Source organism: Pristiophorus japonicus, chromosome 14 (genome assembly GCF_044704955.1).
Source record: "Pristiophorus japonicus isolate sPriJap1 chromosome 14, sPriJap1.hap1, whole genome shotgun sequence".
NCBI lineage: Eukaryota > Metazoa > Chordata > Chondrichthyes > Pristiophoridae > Pristiophorus > Pristiophorus japonicus.
The window spans coordinates 180,560,866-180,578,832 of record NC_091990.1 but is presented as its reverse complement, the minus strand read 5'-3'; the positions used below and the strand labels follow the sequence as shown (position 1 = coordinate 180,578,832).

Genomic DNA, 17,967 nt, shown 5'->3' with positions numbered 1-17,967 from the left:
ATAAAAATTTTGCTTCCATTTAGGTGTGAGTGAATTGGACTTCAGCATGTACCCGCCTCAGGAAATGCAGCTGGAGTGGCTCAAGTCCTACCTGGAGGTATATAAAGAATGTACTGGCTGTGAACCTGTGGCGACCCAACTGGAAGTGCAGAAGCTGTATGTACAAGTGAACAAATTTACATTGGTGAGTAACAAGTGCTTAATGCCATTTTTACGTTTTAGATTTGGGCTGTGTGAGAATGATTTTCAAGTGGAAATCGAGAAGCTATAAGCCTTCTCGTATTTTGCTTGCAGTATGCTGCTGGGCCTGAGGGAGATCCAGTAGGGATGGAGGACCATGGTTTGCACTGCCTCAAACAACAGTGTTCAGGGCCTACACAAATGTAAGCCCTGGTCACTATCAGAGGTTCTGGGTTCTTCTCCTTTCCATTGTCAGGCGGTGTTGGCAGTAGTATATGGCACTGTCAACAGAAAATGAACAAATTAGAATCACAAGGCAAAATATGGAACAGAATCACATTTGTGGCTCAGAACGCATTCTTTATAAGAAATATTTTATTTGATTGTGTGTGACGGCATAGATATTTAAACGTTGGTCACTGTTCTGTAATAGGATGCATTAGAAAGATATTAGCATCCATATTCCTTGAAAGCTTACATTATCCATTCCTTTTAAATCACATTAGTTGTCTACATTTGCTTAAATAAGAAGAAGGACTGCACTTCAAAAGTAATTCATTAGTGGTGAACTGCTTTGGGACATCTTGAGGATGTGTTGATATGTTAAATATATAAGAAAGAAGAAAGAAAACATTCATATTTATATAACACATATTCATGGTTGCATACAGATGCAAATACTCTTTGATATGTGAGAACGCTTGGAGAGTAATTGTTGTCAAAGTAATTGTTCTTACTTCAGCCAACTAAATTAATTACGTACAAAGTGACTCTTGCAGTATATTAAAAATAATTGACTGCCTTAGGCAACACAATTTGATTGCATGCTTCATACTTGCTTGCAAAATGGTGTTTCCATGTTGTTCGCTGGCCACAGCTACAGGCCAGGGGTCACCATGAGAGCTGCCTACAGGGTGTGGCCAATGTGGGCAAAGCCAGCTGCACTGTTTTTCCAAAATGATGTGCCATTCTATATAAAGCACCAATGATGTACTCGTATAACTGGGCACCCAAGATCTCAACAGCACCAGGCACAGTGAATATGAGAGAATGCTCTTCTGGAATTGTTCGCTAACTCTCTTAGTTAGGGGCTCCCCTACTTTACTGGTCCCTGCCTGATTGTGTGCAGCTGGCTTGTAAACAGAACACATTAACAGATGATAGGAAGTCGCTGAACACCCCTGTGCGCAGACCACCTTCCTCCTGAGGCCAAGATTTGCAAATGACTAGCATGGTATTTCTGCAGCCAGTTCTCAATGAACTGCTGTGGGCGAGGTATTATTGTGCAATTATATTGCACTGCGATTACACCCTTCACATTACCGTTGTATGCAAGAGCACTATGACGATTGGTACATGTTCTGTGAATGCTGTTCTCTGAGAATGCAGGAGAGAAGCATCTGTATTGGGGCCACGCCTTTCATGGAGGACAAGCAAGCATATATAAAAAGTACGGTACGCTTATCTTGGCCCGTCTCAAGATACCAAAGGATGTTTGCCACCTCCGTCCACTCAACTTGCACTTCTGTCTTAACAGGAGAGTAATCTTATTCTCCAACAAGATGCACCCTCCTTTTCTGCACCTGTAGCAGGACTTCCAAAACTTTGGCCGCAATGTTCAATTGTGATGGGGGTGTAAAACGAGCTGCAGTAAATCGGACGGGTTGTATATCAGCCCATTTTGCGCTTTCCCCCAAATGTGAAAGTTCCACCCATTATCAAAGAAGGAACTCATTCACCACTTTTCTCCTTTCTACACAAGGTTGATTTGCAGATCCAGAAATTATTTGCCTTTTAAAGGCTGGTAGCAGCCCATTAAGAGGTGCCGGCTAGCTGATTTTTGTGACTGGTAGCCAATAGCACTCGTGGTCTGACATTCTGTGCAAATACTGCATGCACAAGGAGCCTATTCTATCGAAGGTGAGAGGCTTGCCTTGAAAAACTCAGCAAGACCAACAACTCCCGACCCCACCCACTTGCACCGGCGGTGTGAGAGTGCCCACAGTGAAAGTTGTCATGTATTCAACCAGCATTGTAACCCATGTATAATCTGACCTAAGTTGTACACCGTGAGAACAATGACCACTAGGTGGGAGGCACTCCTAACCTGGACCTTCAGGTATAAAAGGGGAAGCTCCACCCACCTTCATCACTTGAGTGCTAAGGAATAAAGGACAGGTCACAGACTGACCTTCTCTCAAGCATGGGCCTCGTGTGCATTTATACTGTATAGTAAGGATCTATCAAAAGTGAGTACAGTCCCGCAACATCAGAGCTTGCATAGAATTACATAGAAGGTTCAGTACAGAAACAGGCCATTCGGCCCAACTGATCCAGGCTGGTGTTTATGCTCCACACAAGCTTCCTCGCACCTCACCATCTAATCCTATCTGCATAACCTTCATTAAAACTAATTGAACTCCTAATAAGTAAGAAGCAATTGAATTAATCTTTAAAATTTAGATGTTTCTCAGATTTGTTTCTGGCTGTTGAACCATTTTAATATAAACATCATAATTTTGACAAGTCATGTATAATTTTACAGTAACTATTATTATGAAGATAAATCCACAACATCCCGCAAGCAGCAATGAACTGAATTTATTTTGGTGGTATTGGTTGATGGAATGTTGACAAGGACACTGGACAGCTATCTGGTATCACTTGGCTTATCACATTGTTCTGATGATATCACAGTATGTGCCCTTTACTGTACTGTATGACAAGTATTTATTTAACAATGTACATTCCTAGTGTTATTACGGTTAAGACTGATAAATGATGTGTTGACTTCAGGGTAGCTTTGCACTTTAGAAAAAAGTTTTTTTTAAAAGAGTACTTTTTTAAAAGGTCTACAGGAGCATAGTAATACCCACCCTCCTGTATGGCTCAGAGACGTGGACCAAGTCGCTGGAGAAATACCACCAGCGATGTCTCCACAAGATCCTACAAATCCCCTGGGAGGACAGACGCACTGACATTAATTTCCTTGTCCAAGCCAACATCCCCAGCATTGAAGCACTGACCACACTTGATCAGCTCCGCTGGGCAGGCCACATATTTCACATGCCAGACACGAGACTCCCAAAGCAAGCGCTCTACTCGGAACTCGTCCACGGCAAACGAGCCAAAGGTGAGCAGAGGAAACGTTACAGGGACACCCTCAAAGCCTCCCTGATAAAGTGCGACATCCCCATTGACACCTGGGAGTCCTTGGCCATAGACCGCCCTAAGTGGAGGAAGTGCATCCGGGAGGGCGCTGAGCTCCTCGAGTCTCATCGCCGAGAGCATGCAGAAATCAAACGCAGGCAGCGGAAGGAGCGTGCGGCAAACCAGATTCCCTGCCCACCGTTTCCCTCAACGACTATCTGTCCGACCTGTGACAGAGAACGTGGTTCTCGTATTAGACTGTACAGCCACCTAAGAACTCATGCTAAGAGTGGAAGCAAGTCTTCCTCGATTCCGAGGGACTGCCTATAATGATGATGAGTTCCCGAGAGGTGAAAAATGTTTTAGTTGCAGTCTTAATCACATTATTTCACATTATAATATTGAATTACCATATTACTCATCAATCCATTTGGAACAGGTCCTGTAGTATACAATGATTGAGTTGTTTTCTGCAATTTATTGGCCTCCTCCACACACGGATGGATCATGACATCAGCAGACTGGAAATGGGAGTACACTTGTGTTTTCAGTTAAACATTTTTTCAACAAACACTACATGTCATCTAAGCCACAGGCACAATCATTTCCTTATCATGTGTCAAATATAACCTCGCTTCCCATATTAATATTCAATTTAACTTCTCGCATTGTCACATTTACCACATTTCCTTGGACTCCCATGCTGTTCCAGGTCGAATTCATCACTTCCCTTTTCTTTACAAAGACGCTAATGCTGTAAGGTTACATGAGCATTGGCATCAGTTTGAACTTTACATCTGGATTTGGAGTTGCCAAAATTGCAAGATGGAAGGAGTCTCTATCGACAAATAAAGAATTTTAATGCGTTTAAAATAGTGGACTAGACTAAGGAAATTAAGAAACACCACCCCACCCCTCCAGGCACACAGAGTGGACTACCTGAAAATTGACTACAAACCCAATAGTATACCCCAGAAAATTGGGAGGTAGAAACATCTTAGTCCATTGCCAATTTCTTTTGGGCTTGAGCGAGATGTATCTGAATTCTCACAGTTTAATTCAAATTCCTTAGTGTGTATGTTGGGATTGGGAGGAAGGGGAGGGAATAGAGAATTTATCTATTCAAATTCTTTGTTGATTTAGTGGCTCATGTGTTGGAATTTGCTTGTAGTCAAGGAAAGGTCCATGGCGTTTTGCTGTTTTTTGTCTGAGCACAAAAAGAGTTAATCTCACATTTTCTGTCATTGAAATTGCCCCTTCCCAGAAGGCCTGTTACCGCCGGGGCCATGCTGCAGAGTGGAATGGTGGCCGATTGTTTATGCAATGGTCGCCATTTTGAAAATTGCGCTCCTGCGGTATCCCGGTGGTCACCCGCTACCCCACCGCTGCTCTGCTGCTGCCGATCCGTCCTAAGATCCGCAGAGTGCCCACCACAGATGTCCCCCTCCCCGGATGGCAAAATTCCACCGGAAAAAATCTTGCCACCGCCGAGCGGTGCCAATAGCTGCTTTTTTCTGGCGGTGCAGTGAGGTCGTAGTCCTTGTGAAATTGCGGTGCGGCTCCCATTAAAGGGGAGGACTATTGCCGCTCCGCCATGTTTTTCTTGTCAGCTGACTGCCATGTTGAGCCAACAACAGGCAGCCTGGCACCCCATCTTGGGTTCCAGGCCGCTGGCCCGACCAAAAACCTCCCTTCGTGGCCCAGTGGATTGAACTTAAAAAATCGCGCAGGCTCTCCCCTTTGAGTGAAGGGGCGAGCTTGGTGATGCGGCACCGTGATGATGTCATCAGCGCTACGCTGATGACTGACAACAGCGGCCACTCCCCCCGCCCCCAACTTCTGCCCCTCTAGACTCTGAACTTCCGCTTACCGCCCCACACTATGGCCGCCTTTCGGTCCGTCGGAAAAAAAGCCAAAGAGCAGAATTTCGCTCAAGAGGTCACTGCATCCACTGCACCGGTAAAATCAACAGAAACAGGGTAGGTATGCCCCACTTCCAGCAGTGGGCAATGTGTGTTCCTAACAGAGGACCAGGCTACAAATCACCTCAGGCTAAGATTCCACTAAGACCCTAGATAGTACTTTAGTGACTTGCTGTTGAGCAACAGTTAATGTTTGTTAGATCATAGAATATATCATAGCATGTGGAGTACAAATGGAACAATATTTTGTAGTTATTCTCAACTAACTGACCATGGACATGTGAAAAGTGCCAAACCTTCACTTCAACTGCAAATGATATTGTGCATAAATAAATAACTGCAGATATAAGTTAATTAAGTACTGTGTGAAGGGAGTTACATTCATTAAATAGAATTAGTTGAACATGAATTCAAGCTATGTCAAATTTGGATTTTGGCAAATTGGAACTGGACCAGAAATTGCAGTTTATGTAATCAAGCATAGTTAAAATCCACACGAGAAATTCGCATTTTAGCAATTTTGCCCATTTTTGAGCGATAATTGCAGAGTAATTTTTTTTTACCGCCAGGGTACTGCTATCGCTGGACATCGCAAAATTCACCAAACGCTGACCAGCGATAGTGGTAAATCCAGCCTTGCACGAGTGAATTTGTGTGCCAGAGCTGAAATTTGCGATCTAAATAAAACTGACATTCTGCGCATGTGCAAATTTTTTTTTTTTAATTTCCCCGATTTTTTTTTTTCTTCCCGTGATTCTGGTCAGCTGTCCACACATGAACTTCCAGGACTTCCAGGGCTGAGTCCGCTAATTTTCACAGAGCAAGCATCCACGATGGAAGGGGACTCCAGCAGGCAGAGAGCGAAAAGTTCAGTGATGAGGCAAATGAGGCCCTCATCTTTGCTGTGCAAAGTAGCTGGGGGGATTTTAATAGGAGGGGTGTCAGTAAAACCCTCCCAGCACTGCTAAGGCTTCTGTGAACTATAAACTCACATAAAGCTCATTGTGTAATCTTTTTATGCAATGAACTTCTGCTCCGTTTTTCAAGATAGCACCGTTCACGCCAAGTGCTCCCTGGATCTGACCTGATAAGGCTTGATTTTTTTCGGGCATGCTTTTGGGCAGGCGGTAAAAATGGCGATATCGGTGAATTTTCCGTGCCGGCAATAGCGCAGTGTTGCACGCCAATTGACATCATAAAAATGGCTCACACGATTCACACGAGGCATGTAGTGAAGTCAAGGTCACTCTGGACCTGCACCTTTATTTCCCAGCTCTGGAATGCTGCACTTGCCTGAGACCTGTCCTTATATACCTGTCTCTTGCAAGTGCACCCCTGGTGGTAAGGTATGCTGGTGGTTACAGGTCATATCTTATTACAGTCATGTATAGCATGTTAGGATACAGTTATATATAATAATGTAAGATACATGACATCATTCTCCCCCAAGGTCTTATTGTCTTTATAGGTTCAGTCTCTCAGGTGGTCTACGCTCTCGCGTGGAGTGTCTGAGTTGTGGTTCAGTTGTTTGCCTTGGTGTCTGTTTTTCTTTGGGTGTGGTTGCTGGTATCTCGCCTGGGCTGTCTGTTTCAATTGGTGTGATTGTTGTTGACTCGCCTGGGCTGTCTGTTGGGATTGCCCTTTCCTCAGGTTGTTCCCTCTGTCTGTCCACCAGGTGTGGTGCGAGTTCCACATTGTAGTCTGCCTCTGCTTCCGCAGTGTTGTTGGTAAATCTGCTTTTGACTTGGTCTACATGTCTCCGGGGGGCTTTGCCATTGTCCATTTGTACTACCAGTAGCCTGTTTCCTTCCTTGCCCATTACTGTCCCGGAAAGCCATTTGGGACCCCTGCTATAGTTTAGTACAAATACTTTGTCCCCTATCACATTCCATCTCCCCCTCGAATTTCTATCATGGTACTCAGTCAGCTTACGGCGCTTTGCCTCAATGATTTCGTGCATGTCTGGGAGGATAAATGAAAGCCTTGTTTTTAAAGTCCTTTTCATCAGTCAGTGAGTGCGGACAAGATCTGTATGCTAGCAGCAGTCGAGACAGGCGACCCTGCAGCGTGGGACCTTGGATATTAAGCATGCCTTGTTTAATGATTTGCACTGCTCTCTCCACCTGGCCGTTGGAGGCCGGCTTGAACAGTGCCGTCTTGACGTGATTTATGCCGTGGTCAATTATAAAGTCTTGGAATTCTGCACTAGTGAAGCACGGACCATTGTCACTGACCAATATGTCAGGGATTCCGTGCGTTGCAAACATGGTTGTGAGGCTCTCCACAATGGTGGAGGTTGTGCTCGAGTTTAAAATGGTGCATTCGATCCACTTTGAAAATGCATCTACAACTACGAGGAACATTTTGCCCATGAATGGGCCCACATAGTCTACGTGCACCCGTGACCACAGTTTGCTAGGCCAGGGCCAGGGGCTCAGTGGAGCCTCCCTGGGGGCATTGCTGAGTTGGGCACAAATGGTGCACCTTCGGACGCAGAGCTCCAAGTCCGCGTCAATACCAGGCCATCAGACGTGGGATCTGGCTATGGCCTTCATGAGAATGATCCCCAGGTGCTCGCGGTGGAGCTCCCGGACAAATGCCTCTGCCTCGCAGAGGCATAACTACTCGGCTGCCCCACATCAGGCAGTCTGCTTGTAGTGATAGCTCATGCATGCGCCTGTGAAAGGGTTTTAATTCCTCGGGGCAGGCATCACGAGCCTCTGCCCAGTCACCGGTTAGGACACATCTTTTTACTAAGGATAACGTGGGGTCGCTGGCCGTCCAGGGTCTGATTTGGCGAGCCGTCATGGGCGAACCTGTGGACTCAAAGGCATTGATTGCCATGACTATCTCACAGTCCTGTTCATCAGAACCTTCCGTGGTCGCCAGGGGTAGCCTGCTGAGCGCGTCGGCACAGTTGTCTGTGCCTGGTCTGTGCCTTATGGTATAGTCGTAGGACGCCAGCATGAGTGCCCACCGTTGAATTCGCGCCGAGGCGTTGGCATTTATTGCCTTGCTCTCGGATAGGAGGGACGTGAGGGGCTTGTGGTCAGTTTCTAATGCGAACTTGGCCCCGGAAAGGTATTGGTGCATCTTTTTGACACCGTACACGCACGCGGGCGCCTCCTTCTCTACCATTCCGTGCCTGCGCTCTGCCCACGAAAGTGACCTGGAGGCATAAGCTATGGGTTGTAATTTGCCCGCACTATTGACATGTTGCAAAACGCACCCGACCCCATACGCTGACGCATCGCATGTGAGAACTAACTTTTTACCTGGGTCAAAGAAAGTCAAAACACTGTTGGAACGAAGAAGGTTGCATGCCTTATTGAAGGCACGCTCCTGGGCGTCCCCCCAAAACCAATCGCACCCCTTCCTGAGTAGCACGTGGAGAGGCTCTAGCAGCGTTCTTAAGTTCTACATAAAGTTCCCAAAGTAATTGAGTAGCCCGAGAAAGGCGCACAGTTCTGAGACATTCCGGGGCCTGGGTGCCAGGCGAATTGCTTCTGTTTTGGACTCTGTTGGGCGGATTCCATCAGCGGCAATCCTTCTGCCCAAAAATTCAACCTCGGGTGCGAGAAACAGGCACTTGGATTTCTTGACTCGTAGGCCTACCCGATCCAACCGCTTTAGTACTTCCTCCAAATTACGGATATGGGAGTCGGTGTCCCTACCCGTGATAAGTATGTCGTCTTGAAATACAACCATCCCCGGGATGGACTTGAGCAGACTCTCCATGTTGCGCTGGAATATGGCAGCTGCCGACCTGATGCCGAATGGGCATCGATTGTACATGAAAAGGCCTCGATGTGTGTTGATGGTGGTGAGTAGCTTGGATTCCTCGGTCAATTCTTGCGTCATAGACGCAGATGTGAGGTCTAATTTTGAGAAAAGTTTACCTCCAGCCAATGTGGCAAATAAGTCCTCCACTCTGGGCAGCGGGTATTGGTCCTGTAGGGAGACTCTGTTTATGGTAGATTTGTAGTCCCCACAGATTCGTACGGATCCATCAGGCTTCATGACTGGGATGATGGGACTTGCCCAGTCGCTAAATTCCACAGGTGATATAATGCCTTCCCGCAGAAGCCTGTCTAGTTCGTGTTCAATCTTTTCCCTCATCACATAGGGTATAGCTCTGGCCTTGTGATGGACCGGTCTAGCATCCTGTGTGATGTAGATTTTGACTTTGGCCCCTTTGAAAGTGCCCACACCTGGCTGAAAGAGATGTTCAAATCACTTTATAACTGTTGAGCAGGAGGTCCATTCCTCTAATGACATGGCATGGACATCATTCCATTTCCATTTCAGTTTTGCCAGCCAGCTTCTCCCCAGCAGTGCTGGGGGTCTCCGGGGACAATCCACAGGGGAAGTCGGTTCACTGTCCCTTTGTGTGTGACAGAGAGCATGGCGCTGCCGAGGACTGGTATGATTTATTTGGTATAGGTCCTTAGTTTGGTGTCGACCCTTGTGAGTTTTGGTCTGTCTCTTTTATGCGGCCACAGTTGTTCAAATTGTTGAGCGCCCATGAGAGATTGACTCGCTCCCGTATCCAGCTCCATGTTGACAGATATCCCGTTGAGTAGGACCCTCATCATTATAGGAGACGCCTGTTGTAGGAGCAGCGGCCATTGATCGTGTTGACCTGCTGTACATCGGTGTCCCGGGTACTGTCCCCACCATCTTCTGGTCCGCTTTCCGACCCATCCGATTCGTATACCAGCCGAGCTGCCATTTTTTTGCACATGCGGGCCAAATGCCCTGTACATTCACAATTTCTGCAAACAGCCTGTTGAAATCGACATCCCCTTGACGAGTGCCCACCCCCACACCTCCAGCACAGACCTGTTCTATTGTTCAAAGTGTTCCCAAAGAATGAGCTGCGTCTGGCTGATCTCTCTTGAGCTTCTCTCAGTTTGTAGTTGATTGCTCGCATTGTGGGTTGATGAGGTGTGAACGGCCGTTCCTGTGGCCCTTGATGGCTTCTGCATACTGTTGAGAGCCTGTTCTCCCAGTTTTGTCTGTGTGTGGGGGTAGCGGCTTGTTTAGTGCTGTGAACTTCTTGTTCCGATATTTCGTTAGTTTTCATACCTGCATTGTAAATCAACCTCATTTCTTCTTCCCCTACCAAGAATGTCTGTGCAACCAGTGCTGCTGCCTCTAAGGTCAGGTTCTTGGTCTCTATGAGCTTTCGAAATATGCCTGCGTGGCCTATTCCTTCAATGAAAAAGTCTCTCAGCATTTCTCCCCTCAGTTCATCGGCGAACTCACATAAACTAGCCAACCTCTGAAGTTCCGCCACGAAGTCGGGTATGCTCTGGCCCACACAGCGTCTGTAGTTGTAGAACCTGTGTCTGGCCATGTGTAGGCTGCTCGCTGGCTTCAGGTAGTCTCTTACCAGTGTGCTCAATTCTTCAAACGACTTGCTTGCTGGTTTCTCGGGTGCCAACAGATCCTTCATTAAAGCGTATGTTTTCGAGCCACAGCTGGTCAAGAGATGGGCTCTTCTCTTGTCTACCTTATCGTCGCCTAACCAGTCTTTGGTTACAAAGCTTTGCTGGAGCCTTTCTATAAAGTTCTACCAATTGTCTCCCGCATTGTACTTTTCATCTGATCCGTTGTTCGGCATTCTGTGGATTCTGTAATCCCTTAACCTGTCGCCACTGTAAAGTTCTGTCCCCTCAGTACAGATTCACACGAGGCATGTAGTGAAGTCAAGGTCACTCTGCACCTGCACCTTTATTTCACAGCTCTGGAATGCTGCACTTGCCTGAGACCTGTCCTTATATACCTGTCTCTTGCAAGTGCACCCCTGGTGGTAAGGTATGCTGGTGGTTACAGGTCATATCTTATTACAGTCATGTATAGCATGTCAGGATACAGTTATATATAATAATGTAAGATACATGACACTGGCGATCATTTTTAGCACCGTCACAAAACTACTGCTGAATTTTCTGCCAGGGCATTAAATTTTGTGCGACTCGTTTTGCGCCCCAAAAATGTACATTTTCCGATTCGCCATGCCGATAAATGTGCTCAAACCTGCCAAATTTCTAGCCCATAGATTCTTCCTAGAAGTCTGAAGGCACTATTAAAAGGTTGCTGGAGCAACTCTCAAATGGACCTGGAAATGTTCTTAAAGAGAATGCTCTTCCAATGATTCCAAAGTTTTGTGCTGTCTTAATATCAATAATAGATCAATTGCAGCATGTTGCTCAGTCAGTCGATCATCCAGAAAGTATAGTTAATTGATTCTGACTCGAACACTCATGCTCCTTCCTCACTATTCAGCCTGCCCACAAGTAGTCACACAGAAGGCTTGTGTCCATGTTTCCTACATGAAAATAACAGAAGCGCTTATAATGACTCTATGGTGCTATATTGCATGAGAACCAGTTTTACTTCAGTGGGTTATTTCAGTGGGTGTCGGAGATACCAGTCCTGCAGTCAGACTGCATTAGGGACATCCAATCTGAGTATTCATTTCTTTGATGGTGCAATAGCTTTTAACGCACTAATATATTAATATACGGCCAAAGCATTAATGTGATTCCACATTCCAAATCTATAGAGGGTTTGATTTCGTACTTTCCTACCTTGAAACCCTCTTGGCTCCATGAAGAGTTCTAGGAACGAGTTGAAAACTGCCAAGATTGACTCAACTCTTTTCTACCTTACTTGGGGGGGGGTATACTCAGCCCATGAATTGTCTCATCAAAGTCACATTAGGCCATCTTGAGGTCAAGAAACAACATTTACGCAATAAGGCTTCCAGTGAGGGTAGTGAATAAACAGATTTGCTTGTTAGCAAAATCCCCCAGCAAAAGTTTTATGAGGTGATAGATAGAATGATGTCAAGTTTCTTGGTAAGCAACAGCGCTGAACTGCTCCTGGGTATTGGATACCCAATTCTTGGTGATGAAAGACAATATTAGGTGTGATAGCAGAAGTTTTTCCACATAAAGAGTGATCAATAGTTGAAATAGGTGGGTGATGGAGGCACAACAAACGATTGGATGTTGTGATGTGGGAACTGTGGGTGTTTTCTGGACGGATGAGTTAGGATGGGCTGTATAGCTGTACTGATCCGTATCTTCCTTGTGAGCTTGTTTGTCATGAACTGTTTTGGTAATCCTTAGGTGAAGTACTTAGCGTTATCTATCTGGTAATTAGTCTGATTGCTCCCAGTATCTTCAGGACGCATATTTTGAGAGCACTGTAATAATTAGTTTGAGTCTCAAACTTAGTGTACACAATATAAAACTCTCATCAGACAAGAACAATACCTTGCTTTTTCACCATCATCCGCTTGCAAGAAGCAGGAGTCCTGATGTGAGCACTGGGAATCCAGGAATAAGCCCCTTCTTTAATTGCCAAGTGTAAATCTATTACGCTAGGAGAAACAGCTGTAAATATAGAAATCTAGCTTGATGCAATATAGTCTCTGAGAGGCCCTTCTCAATTCTGCCAGAGCATACAATGACTGCATTGTGTTTGGACCTCCACAGCTGAGCACTCCTTCTCCTCGAGAATGCTATAAAAGGTTGCCTTTGTCTGTCAACAAATGTGTGAAAATCACAATGAACTCATGGGTGCTGGCGACACTCTTGGGTGTAAGTACACTCTTCATTTCCAAAGAGCTCCTTAAGGGCCCATAAAAGCCTAACAGTCACCTTTTCATTGTCGATTTTTATTGTTTTTCATAATAAAGCAGAACATTTTCTTCATTTAGCAATTAACTGAAAATCTGGCTACAGGGAATTTATAATGTTTGCTGTGACGGGCATTGCACACGACTACAAGGTGCTGGTTTTTAATCGCTGACGTCATTATGAAATTTAGTCAAGTCAATTTGCATAGAATTAAGATATAGGCAAGATTCATTTTCAAGTTCATTTTCAGTTTGATTTTTCTTTGAATGAGTTCAATGTCACTAAAATACACAGCTTAACCTCTCCAGTAAAATAGCAGATGGAGTCATTGCATTCAAATGATGTGCTAGATGTTCATATGCAATTATGCTATTATATGCAATCACATTTGGAAAAGCAAAATTCGGTCAGGCAGATAAGATAACATTTCACGGGGTTGGGGGTAATATATTAGCATGGATAGAGGATTGGCTAACTAACAGAGAACAGAGAGTCGGGCTAAATGGTTTATTCTCGGGTTGGCAATCAGTAACCAGTGGGGTGCCGCAGGGATCAGTGCTGGGACCCCAACTATTTACAATCTATATTAATGACTTGGAGGAAGGGACCGAATGTAACGTAGCCAAGTTTGCCAATGATACAAAGATGGGTGGAAAAGGAATGTGTGAGGAGAAAACAAAGCATCTGCAAAAGGACATAGACAGGCTAAGTGAGTACCCAAAAATTTGGCAGACGGAGTATAATGTTGGAAAGTGTGAGGTTATGCACTTTGGCAGAAAAAAATCAAAGAGCAAGTTATTATTTAAATGGATAAAGATTGCAAAGTGCTGCAGTACAGCGGGACCTCGGGGTACTTGTGCATGAAACACAAAAGGTTAGTATGCAGGTACAGCAAGTGATCAGAAAGGCCAATGGAATCTTGGCCTTTATTGCAAAGGGGATGGCGTATAAAAGCAGGGAAGTCTTGTTACAGTTATACAGGGTATTGGTGAGGCAACATCTGGAATACTGTGTGCAGCTTTGGTTTCCATATTTACGAAAGGATATACTTGCTTTGGAGGCAGTTCAGAGAAGGTTCACAAGGTTGATTCCGGAGATGAGGGGGTTGACTTATAAGAAAAGGTTGAGTAGGTTGGGCCTCTACTCATTGGAATTCAGAAGAATGAGAGGTGATCGTATCGAAATGTATAAGATTATGAGGGGACTTGACAAGGTGGATGCAGAGAGGATGTTTCCACTGATGGGGGAGACTAGAGCTAGAGGGCACAATCTTAGTGTTACGTCCATAATAAAGTAATGTGATTGAGTACTGCAGACGTGAGTAAGTGTGACCTTAGTCTCTTTATTCTAACTCCAGAGTGCCGGTACACCATATAAGAGGCCTGCTTATATACAGTGCTCCCAAGGAATGCTGGGATCCCTTGGGACTCCAATAGATATGCCCTCTGGTGGCAGGAGAATGCTGGTTACATAGGGTTGCATGCATAACATGACTCCCTCCGCAAAGTCAATGATGCGGGCTTGAACGGGGCAGTTATGACGTGCTTGATCCCATTGCGGGTCATGAATTCCTTGAATTCAGCGCTGGTGAAGCGTGGCCCATTGTCGCTGACAAGGACATCAGGCAGGCCGTGAGTGGCAAACATGGCTCGTAGACTTTTGATGGTGGCCGTGGACGTGCTTACAGACATTATTACACACTCAATCCATTTTGAATAAGCATCCACAACAACCAGAAACATTTTGCCTAGAAGCTGGCCAGCAAAGTCAACATGGATCCTAGACCAAGGTTTGGAGGGCCGTGACCATAAACTTAGCAGTGCCTCCCTAAGTGCATTGCTCAGTTGAGAGCAAGTGATGGATTGGTGCACGAAAGACTCCAAATCTGAGTCGATGTCGGGCACCACACATGGGATCTGGCTATAGCTCTCATCATTACGATGCCTGGGTGGGTACTGTGTAGGTCACGTATGAACATTTCCCTTCCTTTCTTTGGCAAAACCACGCGATTACCCCACAAAAGACAGTCCGCCTGTATGGACATTTCGTCTTTGCGCCTCTGGAACGGCTTGATCTCTTCATGCATCTCCACTGGGATGCTGGACCAGCTTCTATGGAGGACACAGTTTTTTTACCAGGGACCATAAAGGATCCTGGTTGGTCCAGGTCCTGATCTGGCGGGCCGTAACGGGTGACTTTTCATTTTCCAAATGCATCCATCACCAAGAGCAAGTCTGCAGGCTGTGCTATTTCCAACCCGGTGGTGGGCAATGGTAACCAACTGAGAGCATCAGCGCAGTTCTCTGTGCCTGGTCTGTGGCAAATTACGCAGTTATATGCAGACAGCGTGAGCGCCCATCTTTGGATGTGAGCAGAGGCATTGATATTAATACCTTTGCTCTCTGCGAATAGCGATACGATCGGCTTATGGTCAGTTTCTGACTCAGACTTAAACCCAAACAGACACTGTTGCATTCTTTATACCCCGTAAACACATGCCACAGCTTCTTTTTCAATCATGCATTAGGCCCTTGCATAGAGACATATAAACATTGAAAATAGGTGCATGATTAGAAAATTCGACCCTAAGAGCCTGCACCATCATTCAATAAGATCATGGCTGATCATTCACCTCAGTACCCCTTTCCTGCTTTCTCTCTATACCCCTTGATCCCTTTAGCCGTTAGGGCCATCTCTAACTCCCTCTTGAATATATCCAATGAACTGGCATCAACAACTCTCTGCGGTAGAGAATTCCACAGGTTAACATCTCTGAGTGAGGAAGTTTCTCCTCATCTCGGTCCTAAATAGCTTACCCCTTATCCTTAGACTGTGACACCTGGTTTTGGACTTCCCCAATATCGGGAACATTCTTCCTGCATCTAACATGTCCAGTCCCATCAGAATTTTATATGTTTCTATGAGATTCCCTCTCATTCTTCTAAACTCCAGTGAATACAGGCCCAGTCGATCCAATCTCTGCTCATATGTCAGTTCTGCCATCCCGTGAATCAGTCTGGTGAACCTTCGCTGCACTCCCTCAATAGCAAGAACATCCTTCCTCAGATTAGGAGACCAAAACTGAACACAATATTCCAGGTGAGGTCTCACCAAGGCCCTGTACAACTGCAGTAAGACCTCCTTGCTCCTATACTCAAATCCCCTAGCTATGAAGGCCAACATGCCATTTGCCTTCTTCACCGCCTGTTGTACCTGCATGCCAACCTTCAATGACTGATGTACCATGACACCCAGGTCTCGTTGCACCTCCCCTTTTCCTAATCTGCCGCCATTCAGATAATATTCTGCCTTCACGCTTTTGCCACCAAAGTAGATAGCCTCACATTTATCCACATTATACTGCATCTGCAATGCATTTTCCCACTCACCTAACCTGTCCAAGTCACCCTGCAGCCTCTTAGCATCCTCCTCATAGCTCACACTGCAACCCAGCTTAGTGTCATCTGAAAACTTGGAGATATTACACTCAATTCCTTCATCTAAATCATTGATGTACTTTGTAAATAGCTGAGGTCCCAGCACTGAGCCCTGCGGCACCCCACTAGTCACTGCCTGCCATTCTGAAAAGGACCCGCTAATCCCGACTTTCTGCTTCTTGTCTGCCAACCAGTTCTCTATCCACATTAATACATTACCCACAATACCATGTGCTTTAATTTTTCACACCAATCTCTTGAGTGGGACCTTGTCGAAAGAAAGCCTTTTGAAAGTCCAAATACACCACATCCACTGGTTCTCCCTTGTCCACTCTACTAGTTACATCCTCAAAAAATTCTAGAAGATTTGTCAAGCATGATTTCCCTTTCATAAATCCATGCTGACTTGGACCGATCCTGTCACTGCTTTCCAAATGCGCTGCTATTTCATCTTTAATAATTGATTCCAACATTTTCCCCACTAATGATGTCAGGCTGACCGGTCTATAATTACCCATTTTCTTTCTCCCTCCTTTTTTAAAAAGTGGTGTGACATTAGCTACCCTCCAGTCCATTGGAACTGATCCAGATTCGATAGACTGTTCGAAAATGATCACCAATGCATCCACTATTTCTACTGCCACTTCCTTAAGTACTCTGGGATGCAGACGATCATAGACATAGAAAATAGGTGCAGGAGTAAGCCATTCGGCCCTTCTAGCCTGCACCGCCATTCAATGAGTTCATGGCTTTACCGGCCTTCAATCCCATCAATTTCCCGAACACAATTTCCTGACTAATAAGGATTTCCTTCAGTTCATCCTTCTCGCTAGACCCTCGGTCCCCTTGTATTTCCGGAAGGTTATTTGTGTTTTCCTTCGTGAAGACAGAACCCAAGTATTTGTTCAATTGGTCTGCCATTTCTTAGTTCCCCATTATAAATTCACCTGAATCTGACTGCAAGGGACCTACGTTTGTCTTCACTAATCTTTTTCTCTTCACATATTTATAGAAGCTTTTGCAGTTAGTTTTCATGTTCCCAGCAAACTTCCTGTCATACTCTATTTCCCCCCTCCTAATTAAACCCTTTGTCCTCCTCTGCTGAATTCTAAATTTCTCCCATTCCTCAGGTTTGCTGCTTTTTCTGGCCAATTTATATGCCTCTCCCTTGGATTTAACACTATCCTTAATTTCCCTTGTTAGCCACGGTTGAGCCACTTTCCCCGTTTTATTTTTACTCCAGACAGGGATGTACAATTGCTGAAGTTCATCCACGTGATCTTTAAATGTTTGCCTTTGCCTATCCACCATCATACCTATAAGTATCATTCGCCAGTCTATTCTAGCCAATTCACGTCTCATACCATCGAAGTTACCTTTCCTTAAGTTCACGACACTAGTCTCTGAATTAACTGTGTCACTCTCCATCTTAATAAAGAATTCTACCATATTATGGTCACTCTTCCTCAAGGGGCCTCGCATAACAAGATTGCTAATTAGTCTTTTCTCATGACACATCACCCAGTCTAGGATGGCCAGCTCTCTCGTTGGTTCCTCGACATATTGGTCTCGAAAACCATCCCTAATACACTCCAGGAAATCCTCCTGCACTGTATTGCTACCAAT

General features: G+C 45.2%; 1 protein-coding gene across 1 annotated transcript in view; it reads left to right on the top strand.

The window, feature by feature from the left end:
• LOC139279662 (ethanolamine kinase 1-like) overlaps positions 1–17,967 on the top strand; it is a 610,209-nt gene that overhangs the window by 390,998 nt on the left and 201,244 nt on the right. Inside the window, exon 6 of the mRNA XM_070898767.1 lies at positions 24–184. Coding sequence (XP_070754868.1) covers positions 24–184 — 161 coding nt within the window. The remainder of the gene's footprint in view (positions 1–23; positions 185–17,967) is intronic.